The sequence below is a fragment of the Apteryx rowi genome, unplaced genomic scaffold (genome assembly GCF_003343035.1).
Source record: "Apteryx rowi isolate R43461 unplaced genomic scaffold, aptRow1 scaffold_1, whole genome shotgun sequence".
Taxonomy (NCBI): domain Eukaryota; kingdom Metazoa; phylum Chordata; class Aves; order Apterygiformes; family Apterygidae; genus Apteryx; species Apteryx rowi.
The window spans coordinates 7,605,008-7,631,781 of record NW_020447196.1 but is presented as its reverse complement, the minus strand read 5'-3'; the positions used below and the strand labels follow the sequence as shown (position 1 = coordinate 7,631,781).

Sequence of the window (26,774 nt, the reverse complement as noted above, 5' to 3'; positions counted from 1 at the left end):
TTGAAGRAAGGATAGAAATTCCCTGCTTATGAAATTATCATGTAGAAGCATGGATTAAGTCTGAAATAATACTATTTTTATTATTAACAGGGTAGAGAAATAATAAGGATGTAAAATCTCTCTTTTTAATTTATAGGTGCTAATGACAGGTGAAAAATGAAACTTTGGTTCTGTTTATGCCACACAGTTACCACAGTTCTCACTGAACTATACCCAACATCCCTGATTTTAATCTCACCCACTCTGATTTTATACCCATTTATCTCCTCTGAGTCCCCTGGTACCAGTTATAATTGACACCCCCATAATCTGAAACAAATTCATGCCAGTGAAAATGAAAGATATGTTAAATCAGCACTGGCTTTTGCCTCTTATTTTTCTCTGCTGTACTCAACAGGCCAGCCACAAACTTGTTTACTAATAATCACATTTCTTTGACATGCATTACTTTAKTCGGATCACATCACTACATGGCATGTGCATTGAATGTTACATCTGTAAAGTATAAGAATTAGTGCAGGTTGCCAAGCTCTAGCTTAGAAAGAGAGACGAAATGGCTGTCAAATGTGCTCAGCATTAAAAATACATTATTAACGCAGCAATTTGCACAGACTGATGGATCATTTTTGAAATCTACATATTCTAGTTAATTCTATTATCTTGTTAATTTAACCAAAAAGTTTCAGAAAGTAATACTGTTTTRTAATGCTTTGATAAAATAATGGCCACAGTTTGCATTTGAATCAAGACCTTTCCATGACCGTGTTACCAAATTCCAGCAAGATGCTTTAAAGATAAATAAAAAAGCCAAAATGCCCCAAGGCTTTTCCATCTGCATTCCTCTTTAGGGTTAATGGATTCTTTCTGTTTCTCTGACCGAATACTTACATGTGCAGTTCCAGGAGGTGAAATTAGTGAAAGATAGGTATCTATGCTTTCAGACCCCATGAGATTTATACTTCTACACATTACATTGATTTGGGGTTCTGTTATGTCTAAAGCTAAATCTTAGGCAGGTTCAATGAAATTTATAATGCTTTTTGGTAGGTGATTGGAGAGTTCCAAGAATTCCATCCTATGTTCTTCAGCTTCCTCACTTCACCCATATCTTTCATTTCTCACTTACTGTTTTGCTTCTAGGTTCTGGAGAAGTTCAAGGCCTTCATGAAAATGAAGACAATCACAGATGTTTGAAATGAATCTTGCTTTCTAGTATTTTAACYATGAACTCCATAGTAAGAAAAATAAAAGTTAAACATGAACATTTCTGGTTTTAAAATGTCATATGATTTTGGCATTTAAGTAAGTTTCACACAAAGCAAGTTCACGTTTACTTCTCAATGCCATGATCATTATTTTTTCCTGTACCAATATTGTATGAAATGCATACCTGCACACAGTAAGAATTTAGAATGATTTTACCAATAGAACATATAACAGTCCTTTAAAACTAAGTCTAAAACAAACATATCAACCATATTGGAGTTCTGTTAGCTAGAGAGCCAAATTCAGGTCACGCCAGTGTAGTTCCATTATGCTATTACTTTTTATAACGTTCACTCTGAAATACAGTGGCAGAAAGCAACCACCTGACTGGAAAAAACTGACCAGCATTTATCGGAGTGCTGCCTATTTGTACTGGTATAATAAAGGTCTTGGCAGCACTTTCATTTCAGAACCCTGATTTTCAGGGGTTATAGTTCTGGCATAACAACTTGCTATGAGAAGAAATTTAGAATGTGTACTCTCTGCCAAAGAACATTGAAAGTTAAATGTGACTTAAATTGGGTGAGACATTTTAAGTAAAAAAAAAAAGAATAAAAATTATGACAACATTTTCTTGAGCTGGTGTGATTTAAAAAAAAAAAAAATGTGGCTTTGCTCTTAAAAAGTGCCAGATCCTGCAGTTCTTACATACACAAAACTCTACTTCATTGAGAATAATTTGTGTGAGAGAACTGCAGAAAAGTGCTGTTATATATTTTTTGTAAATGTCATTGAGAGTTATATTAGCTTTTTTTATAATTTGAAAGACTGAAGTGCTATGGTATAAGATTGCCCCTAGGCACACAGGCAATCTAATAATGACTTTTTGAAGACATTCTCATATGCAGATTACATATAACAATAACAATTTATCATCAGACCATTAATAGTAGCAATTTATATCCATCTTACATCCCAAGTACACACATAATGCCTTATTATCTGCACACCTCTCCATTAGGACATCTCTTATGGTGAAGAGTAATGGTCATTTGATATGCAGGACACAGCAAAATGCATCCAGGGAAAGAATTTCAGTCAGTGAAAAAAACAATTTCCTGTATGCAGAGTAGAATATATTGTATTCAATTTTCAAATGAAACATTCCAGATACTCTCTGGAACTTTTATGCACACCATATAAACATTACATACAGATAACCTGACATAGCCAGAAATCCCAAGCTTGCATACAGTTGGATTACTGAGAATGAAATCAGGTGTACAAGAACATGCATGCATATGCCTTTAAATTTCAAGACTGGTATGTACTGAAGGACTCTAACTTTGCATAAACGCTATGCTTTGTTTCACAAAATGTATTTAACTTGGAAAGAAGCAGCAGTCAGGGAAAGATGTCAGCATTTGAATTCTGCCTCACAGCTGTAGAGATTTTTCRAAATCAATGCTAATATTGATAAATACTATAGATCTGTAAACTAATTTATAGCACTGGTTCAAAAGATGTACCAGAGCTTTGCAAATAATAAAACATTTGGCAGTCAGAATTAAAACGTGTGCAACAAAACAGAAGACATCTTTTTCATTTATTTATTCTCTTCATATCAAGCTGAGGACTTATAAGATACAAGTATGGAATCCATCTCTATGCCAAGGGAGCAACTTGCATATCATAATGAAATTGTTCCCTGTTATCTTCTAATCCAGGGATGAAGAGTCTGGCATAGCACAAATGAAGTGTGTAGGCAAAAGCTGCAATAAAAATATGATCAAGTAACAGTATTACAAGAGACTAGACAATTGTAGTGGCAAAGGAGAGTATATCTTAATATGAAAAAAAAAACWTGATTATGAAAGAAAACTGAAATAGTCAAAAAGGAGAGCAGAAAAGCAATAGGTACTCTCAGAAAGATATAATTTTCCTTACTGGGAAAAAGAAGAGAAAAAAGATCAAGAAAGATTATTTGAATCTAGAAAAAGCTAAGTTCTTCATAAAAAGTTCTGAAGCAAGTGCTCCTGCTAGATGGAGTGCTGTACAACTCCACAAATTTTTTAGCAAATACTTCTTTTGGTCTTGTATGTCTTTGGTCTTGAAGACAAGCACAAAATATGAGAAAGTTGATTTGTTATAAAAAATTACTTTTCTCATTTAAAAATAGAAAATGGTAGTACAAAGACAGAAGTAGCAATGTTGTAGGATTGATAAAGATTATACAGAAGATGTACAGAATCCAGTCCCAACTCACTTCCTCTATGTTTAGTATTACAGCTTGTATCAAAGATACAACAATGCTTCAGCTACAGGCTGTCATTAGACTGGTCTCTGCCATTTCCTTGATTGAGCTGCAGAAGCACTTCTGCATATTTTCTAACTGGGAGTTTCAAAAGAACCCAAAGAGACACCCTAATGCACTYTCAAAAATCACAGTCTTTAGTGATCCATAGGGAGCTGCTAATAGGTGCCATCAATGTCATATGTGAGTATCAGATGAGCATTTTAAAAGAATGTCTGCAGTGTATGCATGGCACAATGACAGGCACAGTGATTAAATGACTTGTCCAAAATCATACAGGAAACCTGTAACCAAGCTATAGAAAACTATTCTGAACTCCAGTGCAGTTCCTTAACCACAAAACCATCACTCCTGTAGAGTGCTCTTAGATCACAGGGCTAAATCTTTATTGGGGTGAGCGCTGTATAATTTAGAGAAGGGTCATATATAATGGATTAAAATGTTATAGAAAGCTACATGACAGAGTTAAGTGAGTTTAAGGAGCAGCGAGTTCAAAAGGGCTACATGAAACATTTTTATCTTATTTCTTATGACTTCCTATAACCTCAATTTTAGCTTTTATTTTAGGTTAGACTGGATGAAAGTTTTGTAAGAAAACACTTGACAAAGCCAAAAAGTTCGATGTATTTTTTATGAAAGGAATGCAAAACTGTTAGGACATTTATTTCAGTCTAAAAAGAAAAAAAGAAAAAAGTGAGTGTTCATGTTCAAGATGGTCCAGCATTCTATAGAATACTATCTTTTGACATTCAGTGATTATTGATGCTCCTTCTAAACTTTATGACTGCAATACCGAACTCCAATCAAAATTCTACACAGAAGACTATTCCTGACTTATCTCTTTTATAGAATGAGATGTATGAAAAATTACTGTAGTGTAACAGTAACTGTGGGAATGTATACAGCCCTTAGCCTTCAGCAAAACTGAAGGTGACTTACTTGAGCCCACAAAGAAGTTCAAGTCGAGCTGGGGTAATCTGACTTTGCTACTGCAACATGGGCAGACAGCTACCACAGCTCAGCTGGTTCACACTGATCTGACTGAGCATCTATGTTACTTTCCAAGGACCTCCACTAGCTCTTGTTCTTTAACACTGTCAAGCAGACATCTGGTCCTTTTCTTCAAGTTCTTCTATTTACAAGCTGGCTTATTATCTCACTGCAGACAGGGGTCCATCTTCACTCCCTCTGTAATCAGCACTTATTACCAAGTACCCACATGCTATCATTTTAGCTAACCTTTGTCCCCAGACTCTAGACAGGTCAACATATTTGTTTGCATTTGGCTCAGTCTGTAAGAGTTTTGCATTGAGGAATGTCATGTACTCTGCCTCATTTCTGGCCCCTGAATGAAATATCTTCTAGCCACATTTATTATACAAATATTAAATACTAATAATTATATAAATGTGTAAATAATTACTGGATTTCTGCCAAATAGAATTCAGTCCTAATTAGACAGAATTAAATGAAGGCAACAACGTGACTCATTTTACAACAAGGCCACCCATACAAGCTACAAAATCATAGGTTGATGGGAAAAATCACAAGCTGTAAAAAAAAACAAAAAAACAAAAAACAACAGAATAAAAGCCAGGGGGCTTTGTCTCCATTACTCTTTAGAGCATGCTATAAAAATGTTGTGTTAAAAGGATTAAAAAAAAAAAAAAAAAAAAAAAAAAAAGCATGGGATAATAGACACTTGAGACTACCTGCAGGCTACCACTGCTACACTTGCTCTTGCCAGAGAAATCCAGCCCTTTCTTGAACTTAAAAGGAGTAAGGAGGAACTGAAACGGTATGGAATGCATTTGACCACACCAGACAGTTTCAGGAGAATATACAGATATAGAGTTCATATAATACTCAATATAATGGTCACCTACTATGAAGAATGATTGAGATTCTAATAATAATTACTTCCTTCCTGCACACCACTTGTGTAATTGGCTCAAAACAGGATGCAAATTGGAACATGATCTTTGTCTTTTTAATTCACACTATAATGTTAGTTGTGCAATAGTTTAGGTAGACAAGCCTTTAGGCTAAGTGTGAAAAACGAATGCCTTCTATCTTAAAGGAGGAACCACGTGCATATTGTCTGTATACTTTGGACCTGTTCTATGGTAGATTTATTATATCCCACACTGATAAAAGGAGAATTTTACCAAATAGAATAAGAAATTTTTAACAGMTAATAACTGATGATTCCTGCTTTGTTTTTCTTTTTTAACCCTTTTTAGATTCTTCCTCTAGTACAAGAGCGGGGTATTTTTTTTGTCTTTACTACAACTGTAATTTTACTATGGGAATAGTAGCTAGTTTCTCATTAACTGACAAAAGGAAGAGGCACAATTAGGGAGAATAATAAATTAATTGTTATTCCCCCCAACTGCCTTCATTCAGAGCATGATAAAACAAAGAAAYATTCCATTACCAGAACAACTGATAAATTTACAAGATGCGAAACAAGGAAGAAAAATGGTCTTATGCCATAATTACCAATTAGCTACTTAGAGAGACAATCCCAATGCTCAAAACAAAACCAAAACCAAACCTAACAGAGAGGTGAAAACAGAGAAGGACATATTAAGATGCCATACAGCTCTGTCAGGTAATATGACCAGATGGTGGATGGGCAAAGGCCCTAGCAGAACCTTCAGCTCTAGGACATTATCTGGGGGTAGTCTCCAAACAACGTATGCTCAGAAGATAGTTGCTTAAAAATCTGGAAGTTTATCTCCAAATATTCTTATGTGCACGTGGTTATAAAAAAAACAAAAAACAAAAAACAAAAAACATTCACCTCACCCAGAAAGCAAGAGAGCCATCTTTCTCATCTACGTGTTCCTAACAACATTTGGCATGAAAAGGTGGTAGGGAAATAGTTTTATTCTTTTACTTCTGCAGTCTGAGTTCTAAATGATGCAACACATTTTAGAAATTTTAAATCTCTTGTTCAACAGATCCTGTGATCTTTTTTTGGTGGGAAAGATATTTCTGTTTTATAATCACTTTACATTTCCAATGCAAACTGTCAGGTGGCAGAAGAAATACTACATCATTCAGAGAACCTAGTAAGTCTAGCAAACATGACAAATGATAGTGATGAGCAAATTATGCAGACTTCTCCTCTAACTCCTGCTGCTTTAAGACCTATGAACTCATGAAAGCTGGTCTCTCCGTCTATGATCAGAATTTGGTTCACTCTGCTAAGATTAAAGCAAAATGTACATTAGAACAGTTTTTAATGTGATCAAATAATACTTAGCTCACTAATCTGCATACATAACCAAAACATTTTAAAACACTGAAATGACTTGTGAGATGGAAAGAGCAAGTTACTGCTGTCCACGTGGCTACTATCATTTAATTTCATTCAAAAACTGAAATTTAATTTCAGTTTTTATATGCAAAAATGTTTTGAAAAGTAGATGTAACACTACAACACTGGCCATTTTAAAAGAAAAGCAGACRAAGATAGGAATGGAGGCAAATACTACTATTAAATACTTTTGAAGTCCTCTCATATAATTGTCATGGTTGCTGTTGGACTTCAATGACTTCTGTTTTTAAAGCACTTAGGGAGGCTTTGAAAAGTAAAGGGCTACTGGAACAACGTTTCTGGGGAAGAAAAGATAAATTTCAGAGARATGATACTGTGGATCTTACTATTGTCCTAATAATACTTAATACAGAACTTTAGTACTCAGTCAGAACAAGGCCAAGAAGTGTCTTCTGTCTCCTGAGCAGTTCAGTTTTGAGACTTTGATTTAATTATTATTTTCCCCATTACTTTTCCGAAATTAGGTCATATTGAAAATTTAATYTGTTTTTATCTCTATCACTTCTTTCATCCATGTTCCATATTATCATTTCATGGTAATTTACTGACCAAATTTTTTTCTTTTTCTGTTTTGTTTTCATGACCTTTTATCCTTTCCTTACTATTTTAAAGTAACATTAGCGTTACTCACTTTTCTGCATGCACTTTTATTGAGAAATTAGTAAGATAAACTAGAAAAAAAGAGATAARTATGTTACACTATCTGGGCATGATAAAACTCCTATAGCACAAAAATTCACAGCTGTCCAATCCATCTCCTCATCATACTGTCATACATATGGTGCACAACACTGACCTCAGATCTTTTTCACTCAGATTGCATCTGGTTCTTAATTAGCTTGATTTATAAAATGAAACATAATTGACGCCTTGTCAACATTATGTTGCTAGCAGCACAACTAATAAATTATGAATAAATAAAGTAAAAGTCTCTTTGGCCATGTAAGCATAATAGCATACTGCATATATATAGTATTTTCCTGTATTTCATCCCTCACATTTTGTGTTGTTTTGGGTTGGGTCATGTTTACATAAATTTCCTGAAATAACTATGTAATCGTGATTGATTCACATGATAAATAAAAACAAGGCTTTCCCTACAAGGATACGATGCTGTGGAAATGAGTCTTCTTTTCCAGTCYGCATATACAACTCTTCTGCAGTTGTCTGTAAGATTATACTTGTGAGGGTTGGAAAGAAGTCATCATAACAGAGAGAGATAGATTAAAACAAGACTGAAAGGTTAAATAGCATTTGGAACAGAAATGCTCCAGGAGAAACATTTTCCCAGCTACAAAGCTGTAAAAAGTACAGATGTGGTGGGGAACACAGCAGAGCTGAAGAAGAGCCAAAAGATGCCTAAAAGAGGACGATCGGCTTACCAGATGGCCCCCTCCTTGCTGGTTCATTCATCAGGTTGGCCTGTCCAGTTGAATGAAGACTTGATGGATCACATCGGGCTTAGGACGGAGAAGAGAGAGATTCTGTCTGTCTGGAGCCCTGCATCCTGAATACAGGAGAGGAGTGAATAAGGTTTCAGATGGACAGAATAGACAGAATGGTCGAAGTGTGGAAGAAGTTGGTAGCTGAGTTACACTTTGAAGAGTTGATTCTATTTTTCYGACATTCAGTTTCAGCTAGAGCAGCTATGTGCACCAAGAAGAATTCATCTCTTCAGCCTACAGAAGCAGTGGAAAGCACATAATAATTTTAAGAAGGAGTAAATCATCCAGATAGGGCTAAAAAGTATGTTTGCAGGGGTATTGCACTTAGTCTTCACCTGTTCTGTGRCTCTAATTAGAAGGGAGTCCAGAAAAAGAAGTGGTCTACATGCAAGAAGAAAGATGGGAAAGACAGCAGAATCAGATGTCAGTGAAAGAAGTGGCATACAAAGGACAGAGGGAGGAAAAATGCTGGTCTCCCATCTACATTAATGAAATCTTYACTTCAGAGAATAACATAACATCCTTCTATGCCAGAGAACTTGTTTCAAATAGCATTCAGTTGTTATTCAACATCAAGGAATAACAGAACAGGGAACAACAGAAAACGGCCAACAGCAGAAAGCTACCAGACATGAAAGATATATATAGAGAGAATATTTTCACTGGTGGTCTCAGAGCAGATGGGAATAACACTATTGTACCATGGAAAAGCTTACTAGGACTGCAAGTTGGTACAGTAGAAGAGCTGAATATATTGCTTCAACTGCAATAGGAAATCATACAATGGAAATTGGAAATGGATTCAATGCCTAGCAAGACAGAACTTTTGAGTGTTACTGGAATGTATTGAGGTCCCTTGGTAATACTATAATTAACTTGAAATTCTACCAGTCTTCTAGATTTTGAGACTATTCTAAAGATTTATAGCACTGATAACCACCTGAAGTTGCTTATCACTTTATCATTAGCAGAGAGGGCTTGTCTTTCTGAGTCCTTAGACACAGGCTATTACTTCACAGGATGACATTATAGCTTAGAATTCTGTCAGATATGTAAATAAGAACACTGATTACTTTTCCTACAAAGGATGGTCTAACATAGCTTYTGATCCAAAGCAGTTTCAATCAGGGCAATTGTCTAAGGACTAAGGATGAAGGAACCTGATTATAATAAATAAGGAACTGCATTTCCTCTGCCCCTTATAAAAATGAATGATTTCAGGGTCTCACAGATATCACCTAAGGCACATACACTTGCTCCAGGAAAAGCATTTGCACTGGCTGAATACCACATTTTGCATATTAATGACTGGAAGCTAGAATCTGCCTTTTCCTTTTCCAGGCCTATATCCCTGCCTGCCTGCTCCAATAGTGACAGAGGTAAGGTGGCATAACATTCTCTTATCGCCACACAGCCGGATCCTAATTCTTCCTTGTTTTCCAGCACAMAGACTGAGATACACTTCAGACATTATTCTTAGAAAGGGGCTTGGACCCAGCTGTGTAGTCTAACTTGTGCATCAGAAATAGAATGCAGTAGTTCAGGCCTATAAATCACATACTGTTTTTCAAGTAAGAAAAGCAATTATATGTCTGAAATATAATTAGGAGGTTTCTGAAATAGAATTTCACATGAGAGTAGTCTGAATAYGCAGAACTAAAATGTTTCATGAGGCTAAGTCCTTAACTACCAAACAATTTGTTTTGATAAAACTGAGACCTTTGTACTCAGCCTGGGCAAAACATCTTATTTAAGCTTTCTTGTTTTAACTTCTGTAAATCATAATTTACAATAAAAAGTATAAAAAAGAGCTTATTGAAAAAAGTCTTTCAGCCATGCCAAATGAAATCTTTCAATAATTTTTTATTAACCATTTCATTATTAACTATATCATTTCATAAAAATAACAATATCAGGTAGTTCTATTATCCCCTTTCTATAAAAAATGTTGATATTTGCTCTTTAAACTGCTCCAGTTTTAATTCCATGCTGAGAAAAAGACTGATAGTGTATACACACACACATACACACACACACATATACATATGTATGTTTTTTTCACACTTTGAATGCTCCTGGAGACACATGACGTGTGTCTGTGGCTGACAGACTCTGGCACAGAAGTGCCAGATTATAGGTTAATTTGTCTTTGTTATTTTTTAATACATAGGCATAATTTATTTTTAACTCCGCTACTTGCACATTGAATGYGCCTAGCTATGTAAGTACTCCCTGTGATTTCAGGTGACAAAACTATGCCTATTAAGAGATTTTCTGATCAATAGCATTTCCCAGATTACGCATCATATTCTTTTACTATTTTAGATGTGGTTTCCTAAATGCTACTCCATGCCACTAATATTGCAGACATGGTAGAAAAATATTTGCTTATAGGATGTAGAACACATCTCTGATCATATCTCTTAATCTTAATTTTTAAGAAAAACACTAACAAGGATGTGATTTCATACATTTTATAACTGTACTTAGAAAAAACATGCAAATGTCTAATTACCTATGTATAAAAAAAAGAGGATGATCGTTAAACATATTAGAAGTGTATAAGCATGTGCTTCCCTGCAGAACTGCTATTGTGAAAGTCCCTCTGGTGTGGATGGCAGCTGGGCCACAAAGTTTCCTGAGGCTCTTGTAAAACTGCATGAAGCTGCAAAAGAGGAAGAGGATTTACAGCTTATATCCAAGGGACCATGTGGGTGCTGTTATTCTGAATGTTTATTGTACTTTCATCAAGAAATGATGGGTTTAATGATGTCCTTGCTAAGGCAATTTGTACCTGAGGCCAGTGGGTTAACTTTGAAACTRCACAAAGTAGAAGGAGAGCATTGAAATAACAGTACCACCTCTTAACTCTCCAAGATATATATTTGGAAAGAAAAGTCAATCAAAAACACAGAGGAGCTTTAGCTGGCAGCTGAGACAATGCCAGAGACTTATGGAGAAATGCAGAATGAAACTAATTCAGGGGAAGAAACTCATTTTAGCACGAGAGCTACTATTGTGGGAACAAAAAAGACATCTTCCAGGTAGGCATTTGACAGATGCTGCTAAAAAGTATTTTCAGGGAAAAAATGTGAACAAATCTAGGTTTTATTGTATTAGAAACCACTGACTGATACAGAAGTACTTTCTTTAATTAAGCAGTTCTGGTCATTTGCTTTTAGTTTTCTTATTTGGGACATCAAAATTAGATGTTGCAGGTATTCTCTTCTCCAGCTATTTCTGAATAGTTTAGAAACCTTGGTTTATAAATGGTAAGGAGGTGATGGAAAACAACAAATTTTAAATAAGATGTGCAACAGTATACAAAGGCATGGAATCCAGTTAGTGATTGGAGTGATTATAATACCAGGCTATTTCCTTTTAAACATAYGGCACATTGCCTACTACTTTCAAAGCAGTACAATGAGGACATAAGTGACAGATTAAACTTGCTAGATGCAAAGAACAAAGAAAATGAACATTTAAACATGAACATTCTTGGAACTATTATAGGCATTCATARGCATAATAGACTATGCATGACTGAAAATAAATACTAAGTTTGTTATAGAGAACCAACAGAAGTTCATCATTGAAGTATATATAATGCTTCAATTTAAAAAGAAATAAAATCCCTATTAACTATGCCAAATTCACTTTGGCTCAAATTAAGAGCTCAAATCACCAGATAGACATAGAACATCATGGGGAAAGGGAGAGGCTGCTTTCTTATGAGGCTATAGGACTTCCGGAGGAATAGGAATGTATACCATTATGATGGTCCTTCTAACCCTAACAGTAAGGTCTGCCCATGCTCCAAATAACCCTTTGACTGCTGCTACTATATGAGCCCTAGTTAGAGGTATGGAATATCACTTCTTGTCAGAAGAACAGTTGCATCCAAAGGCACTACAGAACATTTGATTCAGTGTTTAGCACATTTGGAAACATTATTTTGCATGACAAAAATGGAAACACAATGGAAAAATCTTTTGGGAAAAATGTGAAGTCTCATTACTTTATGGCAAACCTGTATTTGCTAGTTTTTGAAAGTAAAAATTGCATTTGCAGCATCGGAATGTTTACATCTGTGAAAACTGCTTTTTATCACAAAATTCTGTTCTCTGTTGATCATCCTAAGGAAACCATAAGAATGGTGGGACTTCAGTGTTGAACATGTGTAATGCTGTGAGTGTATTGCTTGGAATGAAGGAGACAATCCATTTACTAGCATTAGATTTCAGATAATGTTTTGTGAAGACCACTCACCTGAGAAAAAACTATAAACAAATGATAATTCCGTTTCCAGAGATCTCATTTCAATTTACTGATGCCATGAAGGTACAAAATCCTTACCAGTCCTCTAAATTCCTGTCAGCTTTCTGTTATGCTGTAGATCCTACAGACTTTTTGAAGGGTTAACCTCATTCAGCTAAGGATTCTAAACCATTCAAAACAGGATTCAAAAGAGAGTGTATCAAATTCTGTCTAAATATAAGACATTTTCATCTGAGTGCTTCGATTCTTTTTGGTTTGAAGTTTGTCAGAAACACTACACAAAGCATTTATTTTAATTTTTCCCATTCCTGCTTCTATCCAGAAACTCAGCACAATGACAGGTGAAAAATGATCAGCCGAACAGTCTATATGAGTTTATGTAATCAAGGATTTGATCTGTCATGGACTCACAGGTTTAGTCACCTGGAGTGATACAGAAAACATTATACGCTTTCTGCTGTTGCATGAACTTATTATAYCTTTGCTATGCAATTTTATTATTTCTCTTGTGAAGAGATAAAAGTTTATGCATCAGGCCAGCTAAATGACCAGCTTTCCTTGCATTACAGTTCAAGATAGTAGGATTGTTTTACACAAAGCCTAAGAAAAACTATTCAGTAGCAGACATTTGATCTGGGAAAAGAACAGAAAGAACAGATCAGAAGGTATGAGAAATAAAGATTGCTGAGAGATGATCTAGAGACATTTGGTGAGATGTATGATGACATTTAAGATTACATTTTTAGTCGAGCCATCAGAAAGGCAGTAGAGCCTCTATGGGTTATTTTAGGACATCCTGTCTGCAGAAGGGATTGTAAATATGCAAATTTATCAGACCAACAGATAAAACCCTTGTTAGAGTGCCTGTAAATCATTTCAAGGAACAGATTCTGCTATGGATCAGAGGACAATTTCTGTAAAACCCAGTATAACCTTAGGAGAAGTGGKTTTTTTGGTCTCTAATGAATTTGTGTCAGTCAACTGAAAATATTTGTCAATAACAAGTACCCTATCAGAAGATTTGTAGATCTGTTTGGGCAGAACAGTTAATTGCTGAAGTATAATTTGAAATTGCCATAGGGCAATCTGGAAAGTTAAAAAAAAAAGCATTAGCCCATAGGCAACAAACTCAAATACATGCTAATGCTTATGTTCCATATGGCAGGAGAAGGTACATGCGTCATATGTATCCTTTAGTATGAGGGACAGAAACAGAACTTCACAGCTTTCTTCCCACAGCAGATGCCAAATTGCATTGTTTGAATGCTAGTGCCAACAGATGAGATCAAATAATGTCATTACTTCCTGAAGTACAAAAGTAATTGCCAAATGCCACAATGCTACCTAAAGCACAAAAGAAGAACCCAAAACAATAAGATAATTTCAGAAAAGCTCTAGAAAAAGGGTTGTTTTGTTTTCCTCTGCACTTGATAGAATTTTGGAGAAAGTCAACAGTTGAAAAATCATTAAATAAAGAAAAAAACTCCACTAATTTTATCAAATAAAAGATTGGATTTCTATATTAGGTTTCCTGAGATAATGGAATCCATTGTTAAGACCTGTAAGATGGTATCATTTCTTCAGCAGCCATCATAGCGGTCTTTCCTGCCTTCAGGAATTTGTTGCCAAACAAATATTTAGTTGTTTTAGGGGCAGGGCCAAGGATATGGGAGGAAGGTGAGGCTGCAGTCAAGTCAGGAAGCTGTCGAGGAGTTTGCCCACCAGTACGAGGAAATGGTTCCTTTCCAAGCTTAAGTGGGTTGTGCCTCAGAACTGATCTGAGCCGCAGAAACACATTTCTCCAGAAATGAGAGCAGAGCTTATTATAGGCATTTTCTGCTGCTTTTAATAAACCATACCAAACTGACTTTAGGTCAAGCCAGACATTCATTAGTACTTTGACTATGAGTTTGACTTCTGAGTTTTGTTTTTTTAGGAACACTGAAGTTCAGCAAGAATAATCACTCATGCTTATCTTGCAGATATATGAAAGACAAAGTCATGGTCAAGTTTAGTGTTTAAGTGGTGTAACTGAATAAAGATTTATGGTGTTACTATGACATAAAACCTCACCTCAACCAAATTATACCCTTATTTTGGCTTTGACAGGAATATTTGCTTCACATGGAAGATCGTGTTGGAGTCCATGYAGCACATGGACGAAATTTTTTGGTTAGCAATTTTGATTAAAAAAAAAAAAAGATGGTATGTATAGTTGGAATTTTATTTTTTGATACTGAAAGCTTAAATCTGAAGAGTCCATTCAAGTGGATTTTTACTTCCAAAGGCATTTTGGCTGGTTGCTTTAAAAGGATTTACACATTTAACTGATTCCATGCATTAAAATTTATGTGTAAAACTGAGTTGTAACAAAATTGGACTTATTTTTCCAAAAAATGTTATACAGGAGGGTTCATTACTCCCACTCAGTTCAGGAGGTATTTTGCCATTGGCTGTAACTGGGAGTAAGAGTGGGTCTTAAATAGGTAACAGACTGGAGAGACAAGGCTAATTAGTGATATGAACTAAGTATTTAAACACAAATAGAAATGTTAAGACCTTTGTTTACTTTGTCATGCTGTTCTAAGCAAACCATCTCACATTTAGGATGCTTAACTCAATTTGTGTTACAGCTCTGCTGGTTATGAAACAGAGCTTGTTTTTTTTTTTTAATGTTCCACTGTAAGTGCAGAAAACATGTAATGACTCATTTCCTACATGAAAGTACAGATATAGGCAGATATATACTTACAGTGACTGCTATAAAAGAAAACATATCTAACTGAAGAGGAAAACCATGATATATTCAAACAGGTTTAAGAATTTAGCTTTTTATAATATCATTTAACAATCATTCTTGACTGGAACAGTTAGAATAATAAAAAGTAAAAACAGCATTTTCTGTTTATTTTTTGACAATTCATACATCACTTTTACACTCATGCACACACACCTCACACATAAATATCTTCCTATTATTAATAGACTAACTAGTGATTTCCTTTATTATCATTTCAAATATAGGAAATAAGAAAATGAACTTTGCTAAAATTCCTGATAGGGTGCTCCTATATTAAAAGAACAAAAAACAAAAAAACTTTGCTGAATGTACAAGTAAGTACAAATATATAAGGCACAATTTATAGCATTTTTGTGATTATTCCCAGCTCTTTCTCACATGACCTTCAAGTATATGCGTGCCAAGAAAAAGGATCAGTCTAAATTTATAGCTCAACAATAGTAACATGAGTCTTTTTTTCTCATCATGAATGAAATTCTGCTTCTATAATATTACCAAATGATACTATGCCTTTCCAGAATTGCCCTTAAGTGTAATGGTACAAAGTGGCTTCCAGGCTTTGCTGACCTAGCAGATTTCTCTTTCTAGTAAAAATGCTTAACTGAAATACGTTGGGACCTTTATACACACAACAAACAGGCTTAAAATGTGTTTCCAGTTGGGGATTTAGTAGATATTTAATTTGATGCCCCCATCAATATCCAGCCAATGTTGGATCAACAATTCAGATTTTCATTTGATAGAATTTCAGATTTTCATTTTATAGTGTATCTCTTTGGAATTTCAAAATTAATAGAAATATAACAGGCATTAAATCCATTGATGCAAGTTTTATATAAGCCAGTGAACTGTCTTCTAGATCTAAATTCAGTATTCATTTTACTTTATTCTTGTCTACTGTAAAGATATTGAAATTAGCTTAACAGATGTAGTTAGGGTACCATTAAACAAACTACATTGTAATGTTCGAGCAACAAACTGGTAAAGTAACTGGAAGTCAACAAGGCAGTACAAAACAAAGCTATTCAGCTACACACAACATACATTTTATATTTACCTTCATTTTTCTTGATGGTGAAATTTGGATTGTTGACCATTTCAGGAAGAAGACTATATAGGAAATAATGCCCGTTTTTAGGATCATCTTTGTCAATGGCACTGACAATCTGAATTACCTACAACAGAGAAAGCTCTTGTTAAATACGAACATTCCTGGCATAGAGTATTGAAAACAACATTCCATTCTATAGCACAAATTCTCACTTTTCCATGTGTCAGATTAAAGATGCTAATTTACAATCTTGCAAGGCCTTTACAGACCATAGATTGAAAGTTCTGGGAACAGGAACTGGATCTGTCCCATTTAACCTTCCTCCAGAACAAAGAGGCAGAGTATATTTTACCTACCTAAATCAGCAGCAGTTTTTTACTGGCTGCCCTAAGGTACCCATCTTAGAGCATCTGGCAAAAAACTGCTGCTGATTTAAGCAAGCAAAATAATCTCATTCAGCAGTAAAGAAGGGGGAAAAGCATGTTTTAGAAAAACTCATGATGCCTACAGTAGTCTTTGATTCCTACAGCCACTGGACCAAAATATATAATTTATCTTTAATCCTTTCTCCTTTCCTCTACCACCTTTTTTTCCTTAGTTGAATAAATATATTTAAAAAAATTAACTTCTGGTGTGAAATTTTATATGCATAATAATCTAACCTTAATTTAATAAAACCTTAGTCATTCCTGTCCTGGGAACATAGGATTATTTTAACATATCATCATTAACCAATGTTGCTTGTTTCCCAGAATAATGCAAGCTACTAAGGTTAGAAGGGGAAAGACTRTTTGGATAGCCAGATTGGGATTATCTGAATAACTTTGTATGAAGCACCTCATATGATTTGTATGATCATCTATAGTATCTGCAGAGTATTTCATTTATGTCAAACAGATGTTTATAAATATCTGATGGGAGAGTGTAAAGAAGATGGAGCCAGACTTGCCTCAGTGGTGCCCAGTGAGAGGACAAAAGGCAATGGGCACAGACTGAAACACAGGAAATTCCGCTTGCACATAAGAAAACACTTTTTCATTGCGAGGGTGGTTGAACAGTGGAACACATTGCCCAGAGAGGTCATGGAGTCTCCATCCTTGGAGTTATTCAAAACCCGACTTGACATGGTCCTGGGCAACCTACTCTAGCTGACCCTGCTTGAGCAGGGGGGTTGGACTGGATGGTCTCCAGAGGTCCCTTCCAACCCCAACTACTCTGTGATTACTCAGAATGATACTGCAGTTGATCATCTTAAAATCACACAGAGCTGCAAAGGGGTATGAAAGGATGAGATATCATTTTAAAATAAGCAGGAAAGATTTATTGCACTTRATTCCAAGCATTTTCCAGAGAAGTGGAAACTAAGACAATTGTGGATCCAGATCCAGCACTCAGAGCCGAATTTCAGCAGTAGTTAGCTCATACTAGATAAGGTTTATTAGGCTTTTAATGAGAATTATTGAACTTTCCTGTGTCCAATGAAGTCAATAACATTTTTGTCTTATATATTTATTTTTGTAATCCCTAAAGCAACTGACCAATCATTTCTCGGACAATTAAATTCCAATTAGGAATCATTATAAATTTCATTTTTAAAGAGTAGAATAAAAAAAGGAAACAGTGCCTGATCCTGTCTAGATTCATTGAGCATTACTTTAAATTTTCAGTGCTTCCCTAACACAATGCTAATAACTAATATTTTACACTGGTTGTACTACAAGGGAGGACAGACTATCAATATATAAATGTTACATATATGTTAATATTCTTTATCACGTTCTTTCTTCTATGTTCTTGAAGAGTCAAAGAAAGAATAAAATCTTACTAGATAACCACATGGAACAGCATCAAAATATAAATATTTGAAATTTTATATCTAGAAAGATGTTTGAACAGGTTTTGATATAGGCATAAGTAATTTGTAAGAAGTCCTAGGAAGGAATGTGAGACAATTAATTCCTTGCCTAATGTATTTATATATTCTGGATAGGTCAGATTTACTACCAAAAATCTACTGGAAAAAGTTTTAGATAGTTTAAGTATTACATAAATTAGATCAATTTTTGGATTATTGCATCTGTCAAAGTGGAAATCTTGATTGCCATTATTTCAAGCCAAGAGATGGTGAAAAAAAGCCTAACATAGCTTTTGCTTAAAGAATTAGATCTCCAATTTAATAGCTTCATAACGGAACCCAGAAAGCTAACCATCGTGAAAAAATGTACACAGTTGAAAACTGTATAACCGGTGTTGTCTGTTCCATTGCAAAGACAGACCCACTTATGGACGTGGAACATTCCAAGCTTTCTCTTTGCAGAGGCAGAAGGTACTGACCTATCCATTTGCATCTGGCCTAGCGCTGGACTAGATWTTATTAATTCTGGATCTTAGGTAAGTGCAATTTAGAATGGAATTACAAACAAGTATTTTTAGGCACACATATTTTATGATTGTTCCCTTTCTCTAACACTGTTAGAATGCAGAAAGTAGAAGCAATAGGGAAAAAGGATATTGGGCACAGTGAAGTCTGCAAGGTCAATTGCACATAATAGATGCAGTTTATCAGATGGTTATGCAATTTCATCCGTACTGGCTATATACCTGCTAATTCTTTCCAGCATTACGTAGGACAGTGGATTCTAAAAACTTGCTTCACTCTCTCCAGGTTTTCAATTAATATACCTGAAAGCCAGTAGCCAAGAGCATAAGTGCTATGGGTTTTCAGCTCACAGAAATGATATGAAATAAGCTTAGGAGACTATCTAGATTGGAAATTTTCAAGAAATAGAAACTGGGCATATTTTAAGTCTTTTTTTTTGTTGTTCAGGAACTACAGATATGTAGTCTTAAYRTCCTRTAGAAGTCTTTCCTATGTTACAGTCCTTTCCATCCATTCTCCTAGCTGTTTACTAAATCATTCCTTAAAAATGCACAGAAAATTATACGCAAAAGACAGGCTTAGTGAAATACTACAGTCATTGTGTTACATACACACATCAAGGAATTAAGAGTTAGTGTTTCCATAGCAACTGCACCCTATTTCTTTGTGTGTTTGCATTAAAATAGGCTTTTTAAAAAAAGAAAATAACCACAAAGTGCTGTATCTTTCACTCCATAGGGGTGAGAAAARTCCAATAATTTTCATTACTGCACTTTTATTACTATGCAAATGAGCATGCCATATTGCTCACTGTTAAGTGAACATGTAGTGGAAGAYTCTATTAAAGTAATTCTCTAACTCTTAGTTTGTGGTTCATAACATGCTAGAGAAACTCCCAGGGATGACTTACCTTCCCTATCACAAGAGCTTACAACAGTAAATCAGCATGTTTTGCTCAACAGGAAGCTCTGGTTTTAACTTAATAGTTAAAYGATCCCAGAGGACAATTCAGCATTATATTCTGCAGGTTTGTATTGCATTTCTAGAAAGTCATGTGTGCCCAAAATTGTATTTATAAAAGATTACCAGTATAACCATAAATAATAATGTAGAAGGACAAATAGCAAAACAAAGTTCCTATGACATATCATAACTATCTTTGTGTGATTTTAATATACAGTACTGTTTAAAAGTCTTTTCCTAACACAACTTATTAGCCTGACTTAGAATGGCTCCTTATAATTAGCAAACTGTTTCCTACTTTTATTAAAACAGTTCTTCCACCTTTGAAAAAACTTTTGCAGCTCTGCTGGTGTTCACATCTATTTTTAAATTACTTTGCGGACTCATAATGCTATGAGCAGTGGACTCATCACTGTACAATTTTTACTTTGCTTTTTCAGCTAGAGCCAGCTCTTTATTGCCAGAACCTGCACTTTGCCATTTGCATGAGTTTCCACTCTTCAGAATGACAAAGATCTATCTGGAGATTTGATCCTTCAGAAAGAGCCAATCTACTCCATTAGGAGAACTAAAAAAGATAGAGACAAATTGCGAGGGATTCATGGAACACCGTATTCAGTTCTATATTGCTGTAGTTTAAACATGGGCTTGAGCACTGGTACATGATCATGTACACTATTCAGCTATTTGAAAATGGTTTTATTTTGGCCTGAGCAAACAGCACTCCCCCAGAAATGCCTGGGTATGGGTTGGGGAACAGCAGGCGAGGAACTTCCCTTCCTCAGCAATACAGACATTCTGTTCTAGGAGTAGGGGAAGAGAATTTAGCTGGTCTGGAGAACAACTGTACAGCTATAAAGAGAGAAACCATGAATGTTCTGGCTTTAGTAACAAACTGGCAAGATAAGGAATAATACAGAAAGGCACAGGCTGGTTTATGTTTCATTTAGAAGAACTATAATAGTACAATCAACTCTATTTTCTTCCTAAAACTGACAAACATTTCTGGCAACTTTCTGTTGTGTGTAAAAATGTGCAAGGAGTACCTAAATATATGCATGCACATACACATTTCCTCCTTCCCTCCCTTTCCTCTCCTACTGGCTCTAAGGTTAGTACTCTACTGTTAGAGGTAGGTTAAAGCAAAGAAAATACATCTGGCAATGTTATACATCAACAGTTTTTAATACATTCTGTCACATCACCAGCAGCTGCACTTGCCACTCGCAATTATATCAGAACCCAAAATAGAACACTAGGAAAACTGAACTGTAATAGATGGTTCAGTCAATATATTTAGGGACTGCAAATAAGGTTTTGTAAAAGGTTCAGATGTAATCATTTCCCTTATGCTGATTCAAATTTAATTTAAAGTTATATTTAAGTTGAACTGCAAATGTAAATATAGTGGAGTATCATAAAACAATCGCACCTTTTCTGCATATGTAATATTCATGTTTAAACTTTGGAGAACTAGCCAATTAGGGTTTTGCTACTATGTAAAATGGTAGTGTCTTTCTCATATTAGCTAYTTCATAGCTGACACATATTTCAACCATTTTTTGAATTCTACATCTTGACTAATATGATTACTTCCAAAATTTGAATATAGAATAATGAGCATAACAAAACAATCAGGTAGTATACATACTAAGATATTTACAGGAGCAGATAATTTCTGAATGACAGTTTTATTCTGATCTTGGTGGTTGCTCTGGACTGGTGGATACTTATTATCCCAATAAAATTATTTGTCTAAAACACAGAATAAATTGCAGGATCAATGCCACCCCTAGCCATGATGGCAGCCAAACTATCTGTAAAGTTCATACAAGGATTCATGCTCATGAGTGACATCTGCCAACAGATCAAGAGCATAAGAGGTGATAGTAACATGAAGAATAGCATACAGTTTAACAAAAGATTTCCATAAGTGCTTAAATAAAAGCCTTTTCTAGCAGCTGACTATCAACGATCTCATTTATTGTTTCATTCCAAAGCGAAAATGGTATGAATGCTTTTCACTATTTCTCAACCACCTGAATTTTGATAAGAATACTGAGATAGATACATTCTGAAAACAGATGCAACATATCTTTCTCATTTCAGGGAAGCTTACTGAGCCCTGGATAAAGGTGTACTCATTCAAATATAATATTTCCTACAGAACAACTACTCAGCACCTGAAATCCACCCTGAGATAAACAGAAATCCACTTGGAGCTAAAAAGAACTTAAATACCAACAGTAACATAACTCTGCTGGGAAAAGTCTGCCCATAAGGGCACATTTCAATAATCTTCTCTTCAGTGGTTAGAGAGAATTCTCATTTCTTAAGTGACGCATTTTTTGACATCTTTTTAATAAACAAAAAGGGTGCCAGAAAGTCAAATCATAAATCTTCTCTAACAATCTGATCTTGGCAGAGATAGGTTGTCATATGCAACTACATAGGTTGTCATTTAGTACTACTAAAAGAAAATAATTTCTGACTCTATTGTCAGGTAACCTACTTTGGCAAATAGTGAATTTAATGCCGAACACCCACATGAGACACAGGAAAAGCTGGATTATCAAGTCTAGTGTCAAGCTGTCAGCTGCTCTTTATTTAAATAAAATGTCACAATCTAGAAATAAATCAGAAAGTTGAAAAACACTGAACTGTTGTAACATAAAATATTTCTTCAGCTGGACAAAATATAAATCTCAGTTATACTGCATTACTTTCTAGAAGTCTGTAAATGTTGTTGAATCTTTATCTTATAATTTATACAGCATATGAGGTATTCTTCCCTAATTCTGTACATTTGTCCTTCATTATACTTACCTTTTAAAAGGTTGATTTGTTTCTTTTCTTTGAAAAAGGCTATACAAGTTACATTTTGCTTCTGAAATATAGCTCTATTTATTTGACCTTATAAAGCCATGCATAAGTTCCTTTTCCAACCTTCTTATTTCATCAAATAAAGACAGAAAAAACCTGTCAAGTCACTTTTTCTCTGAGATATAATGAAAAATTGGAACCTAAATTCTCCAACACTCCATCTCTCTTTAGACACTTTCAACCTCAATTATGTCTTTCAGTTTCGCTTTCTTGGTTCTTCTCAATTATCATAGAAAAGTGAGTAAGAACTAGATAGTTATATATTATAACTGAGACATGGGTAGGGGGAAATGAGTTTATTGTTTTAAATGTTTCTCCTAAATTATGCCTTGGGCCAGTTGCAATATAGCCCAATGTCTGGACTGAGATTCAGGTTGGATTACAGTTTCTTTTATCAATGTACATGAGCTAAAGTACTATGTAGTACTAAACTATGTAGTACTAAAGAATTAAAGTACTAAGAATTAAAGTACTATGAAGTGATGAGCTCGATCAAAAAGAGTGGAAACAACTGGAGTTTACAGATATCCAGCATTTTTCAGGATCTGGTCTCAAGATACCTACCTTTGCTTTAAAATCTGTATTTTAAAAAAATACATATGTGTGTATAGAGAGAGACATACCAGAGAATATGATCATAGATTTATCTTAAATGAAAGATGTCTTAAAGTTGTTCATAGGCACATATTTTGGAAATAAAGGTAAGATAAGATGACAGGAATAAATTGCATCCCATTCCCACACACCACATTGAAAACGTGGGAGATATTTACTTGTCCAGGCTTCCCGTTCTCACATAAAAAGGCTTCATGCTCTGATGCAAACTCAGGAGCGTTGTCATTTACATCAAGAACTTTGATAGCAACAGGCACCCGGGACACTTGGCTGTGGTTCCCTAAGAGAAAAAATCATAGCATAAAAGGTAAGCATATTTAATTTGGGATTGATACATACATGCTTAAATAGAAAACATATTCTTCCTATCCTCTGTCTTTGCTTAATTGGGTTGCCTTATCTGTAATGAATAGTAGAGTTGGAGCATGAGATAAAGAAGGATGGCCAGTATTTTATGGTTGAAAAGAATAAATAAATCCCTACTACAAATAGCATTTGTTGGAGATTAGCTCAATGAAGACCTTTCTTGGACTAAATTGGTAAGATTTTTCTTTGATGAAGTTTGTATTGTTTTATTGATAAAGTCCATTATACACGGAAAAGGGAAGGCAGTAAACAACATAGATTTATTTCTTTGTTTATCTTTGGCAGAGCACAGAGCATTTTACTCTATTAGTTGTTCTGACTGCACATCTATTATTTCTTCATTGCAAATACGATTAATGTTGAGACCTAAATTGTGATAAAGACAGTCTGTAGATTGACATAGGTAAAACTAGATATTACTTTGGATTATTAAAGCAGTCTAATTCTTTTTTATCTGAACAGAAAAATGTCCTCTGAAATTCTTAGTTCATTGAAATAAAGCCTCACCATTTATAATATAAAGCTATTTTGCATAAAGGAGTTTATCACTGTAGAGAGTAGAATAACCATGTTAAGCTGTAAGGAAAGAAAAGCTAAAGCAACATTTTACATTCYACTTTGAATAAATTTCATAGTCTGTTTCTAGTGTCTTTCCTTTATTCAGCATATTTAATTTATTTAAAGAGACCATTCATAAATATTTTCGATTTTATGATTCTTTTTCCCAAACAGAAAATACATGAACTCTATTAAACGAGGGTGATCAGCTGATTGAACAGTTAAAAAAAAATGCTCTATAGCTCATGAGTACCTCTACCAGTAACCCAATGCTTGTTTCAAAATCCATCTATTAATGAATATTATTTTACAACCATATTATCTCATTTATGTCATGAACAATTTGAAGAATTGCACACTATGTGAACTGAGCTCAGGTGACTTGTAATTGAACTGCCTGCTTTTGCCTAAATTATTACTGCAGCCAAGAAAGCTGCTGCATTACGTCAGGGTATCAGCTTATGTATTATTGTTGTCACAACTTAACAGCTGTCCACAGCACTCAGCAGTCCATGAGGGCTTTGGTCTCTGGCAATACAGAACTGACTTAGGAGAAGGCAACCCTTAAAATTCTGGGGGGCCAGACAGAAGTTCCTATCACCAAGTATTCAGTGCACCTCTAACAGCAAATGTCAAAATGAGAGAGATAGGTCCTGCTCCACCAGTGCGCTGGAGGCCAGTGATGTGGCAGGCAGCAAATGGTGGCAGCCTACAATTGGTAAAGATGATTAAAGGAAGAATCACAGTTTACACTGTGTATTATATGTATTCCACAGAAGTTAAATGTGTTGTGACAACTGCACCTTTTTTTTTCTTGCATGTTAAAGATGACCGTAATTTTTAGGGCTCCACCTATAAATCTAAATTTGTATAAACTCAGTTGCTCTACTAACATTAATCTGAAATTGCATAAAAATACCCATTTCAAAAGAGTTAAAGCCATGCTATCACTAAAAGTACTAGTGCTATAAACAAAGTCTTTGTGGCAGCTGGATAGCTCAAAATACTCAAATTCTACTTGTATAGGATATGGAAGATTATAAGACATCAGATCCCAAATGCTTCCCACTTGAGGTAGTCAAAAGGTTTAGTTTGGAAAGAAACGTGTTACAGAAGAAAAAGAAATCCCCACCAAAATATTGTAAGACCAGTATTTATGTCAATTCCACAACATAGCATATGAACCTACTTATTAACAGGTGAGGTGAACACTTACACCATGAATTAATAATGTATTTGAAATCAAATAAAAGTTGATATGCAAAGCATAAATACCAAACTTTTAAAACATATCTTTAATCTTAACTTGATAAAAATATAGACAATGAATGCTTCAGCTTATCAGAATTCTCAGCGCTAGTGTCACATTTAAACACTAAAGATTTACTTTTATCTAAATTAATGAAATGATGTCAGTTCAAATTTTAAAGACATTACAGAGGAATGTAATTAATTAGATAAGCTTCTAAAAGAAATTATTCATGTCCCTTGTGACTGCCCCCAAAATGTTTGTCTTTCACCAGAAATACAAACATTAAATTTAAAGATATTATAATTAGAAACTTGATGAGAATTCATTTAAAAAATTAATTTACTAAACACAAGAGAGACCCAACTGGTTTGGAAATCTCCAAACAAGGGGATATCCACTGCCTATTCGGGTTCTTGTGACTACAATGAAATATATTGTTGAGAAAGAAAGAGAAAGACGAAGAGGGAATTTTATCTACTGCTTCTATTGCCCACCACACTTAATATATTGCATTATTATTTTGTCACTGCAAACTTTCCAATGAATTTTCACTTATGCTAAGTGTTTTTCCCATACATAAAAATCACTGTAAGCATCCCTACTAAAACAAATTAATGGATTCTCACTAAGCAAATACAGATTCACTTGAGGATGAAGACACTGAAGATATAAAATAATTTCATCTTCCCATTTTGATACTTTTAATGTCTGCTAGCTACTCAAAGGTAAAACATGTACATGGAGCATGACCCTCTCAAATTTTAATCTGTCTCTGGTAGCAGTGCTGAATATCCTTGAACATTTTATTTCTCTGAACAAAGTAGAAAGCACTTGAAGTGGATCCACTCTGATATATGACTGCACAAAATGTTACTTTTGCATGGGCAACTGGAAATTTTAGTTTCATTCAGCTAAACCAGCTGTTGAAAGCATGTCCAGTTTTGGAACTGCCTGTTAGTCCCTGACTCCTGCCAACGTCACCCTCCTAGGAGATCTGCTCTCCCTGCTCACCTCTGCAGCTGGTTCTTCCCTCTCGAACTTGCACCTAGACGTCCCCAGTGATGAACTGGGAAGGGGAAGGCTAACTACTTGCCATCATATTGCTTGGCCTTCATACTGATCCGCATTCAGTGTTCAGAACTCTTCCTTGTTTGTATGAATGGAGAGTCAGCTCTTTCTAAAATAGTGACAAAACTGAATTTTAATTTCTCTCTCTCTCTTTTTTTTTTTTTTCCCAATTAACCACACAGCCAATAGAATTAAGTTAGGCTGAATCTGCTTCTTGCATGTATCAGGTAGATAGTGACTGGTTGCTTA

The 26,774-nt window shown here is 35.0% G+C and overlaps 1 protein-coding gene across 3 annotated transcripts in view; it reads right to left on the bottom strand.

Moving 5' to 3' along the window:
• Window positions 1-26,774, bottom strand: part of CDH8 (cadherin 8) — a 154,132-nt gene that overhangs the window by 11,531 nt on the left and 115,827 nt on the right. For 2 of the 3 annotated variants that reach the window (XM_026058933.1, XM_026058923.1), the window contains exons 9-10: window positions 23,440-23,561; window positions 16,447-16,564 (exon numbers count right to left, since the gene is read on the bottom strand). In XM_026058933.1, coding sequence (XP_025914718.1) covers window positions 16,447-16,564; window positions 23,440-23,561 — 240 coding nt within the window. The remainder of the gene's footprint in view (window positions 1-16,446; window positions 16,565-23,439; window positions 23,562-26,774) is intronic. The other variant, XM_026058941.1, reaches the window with a different exon arrangement.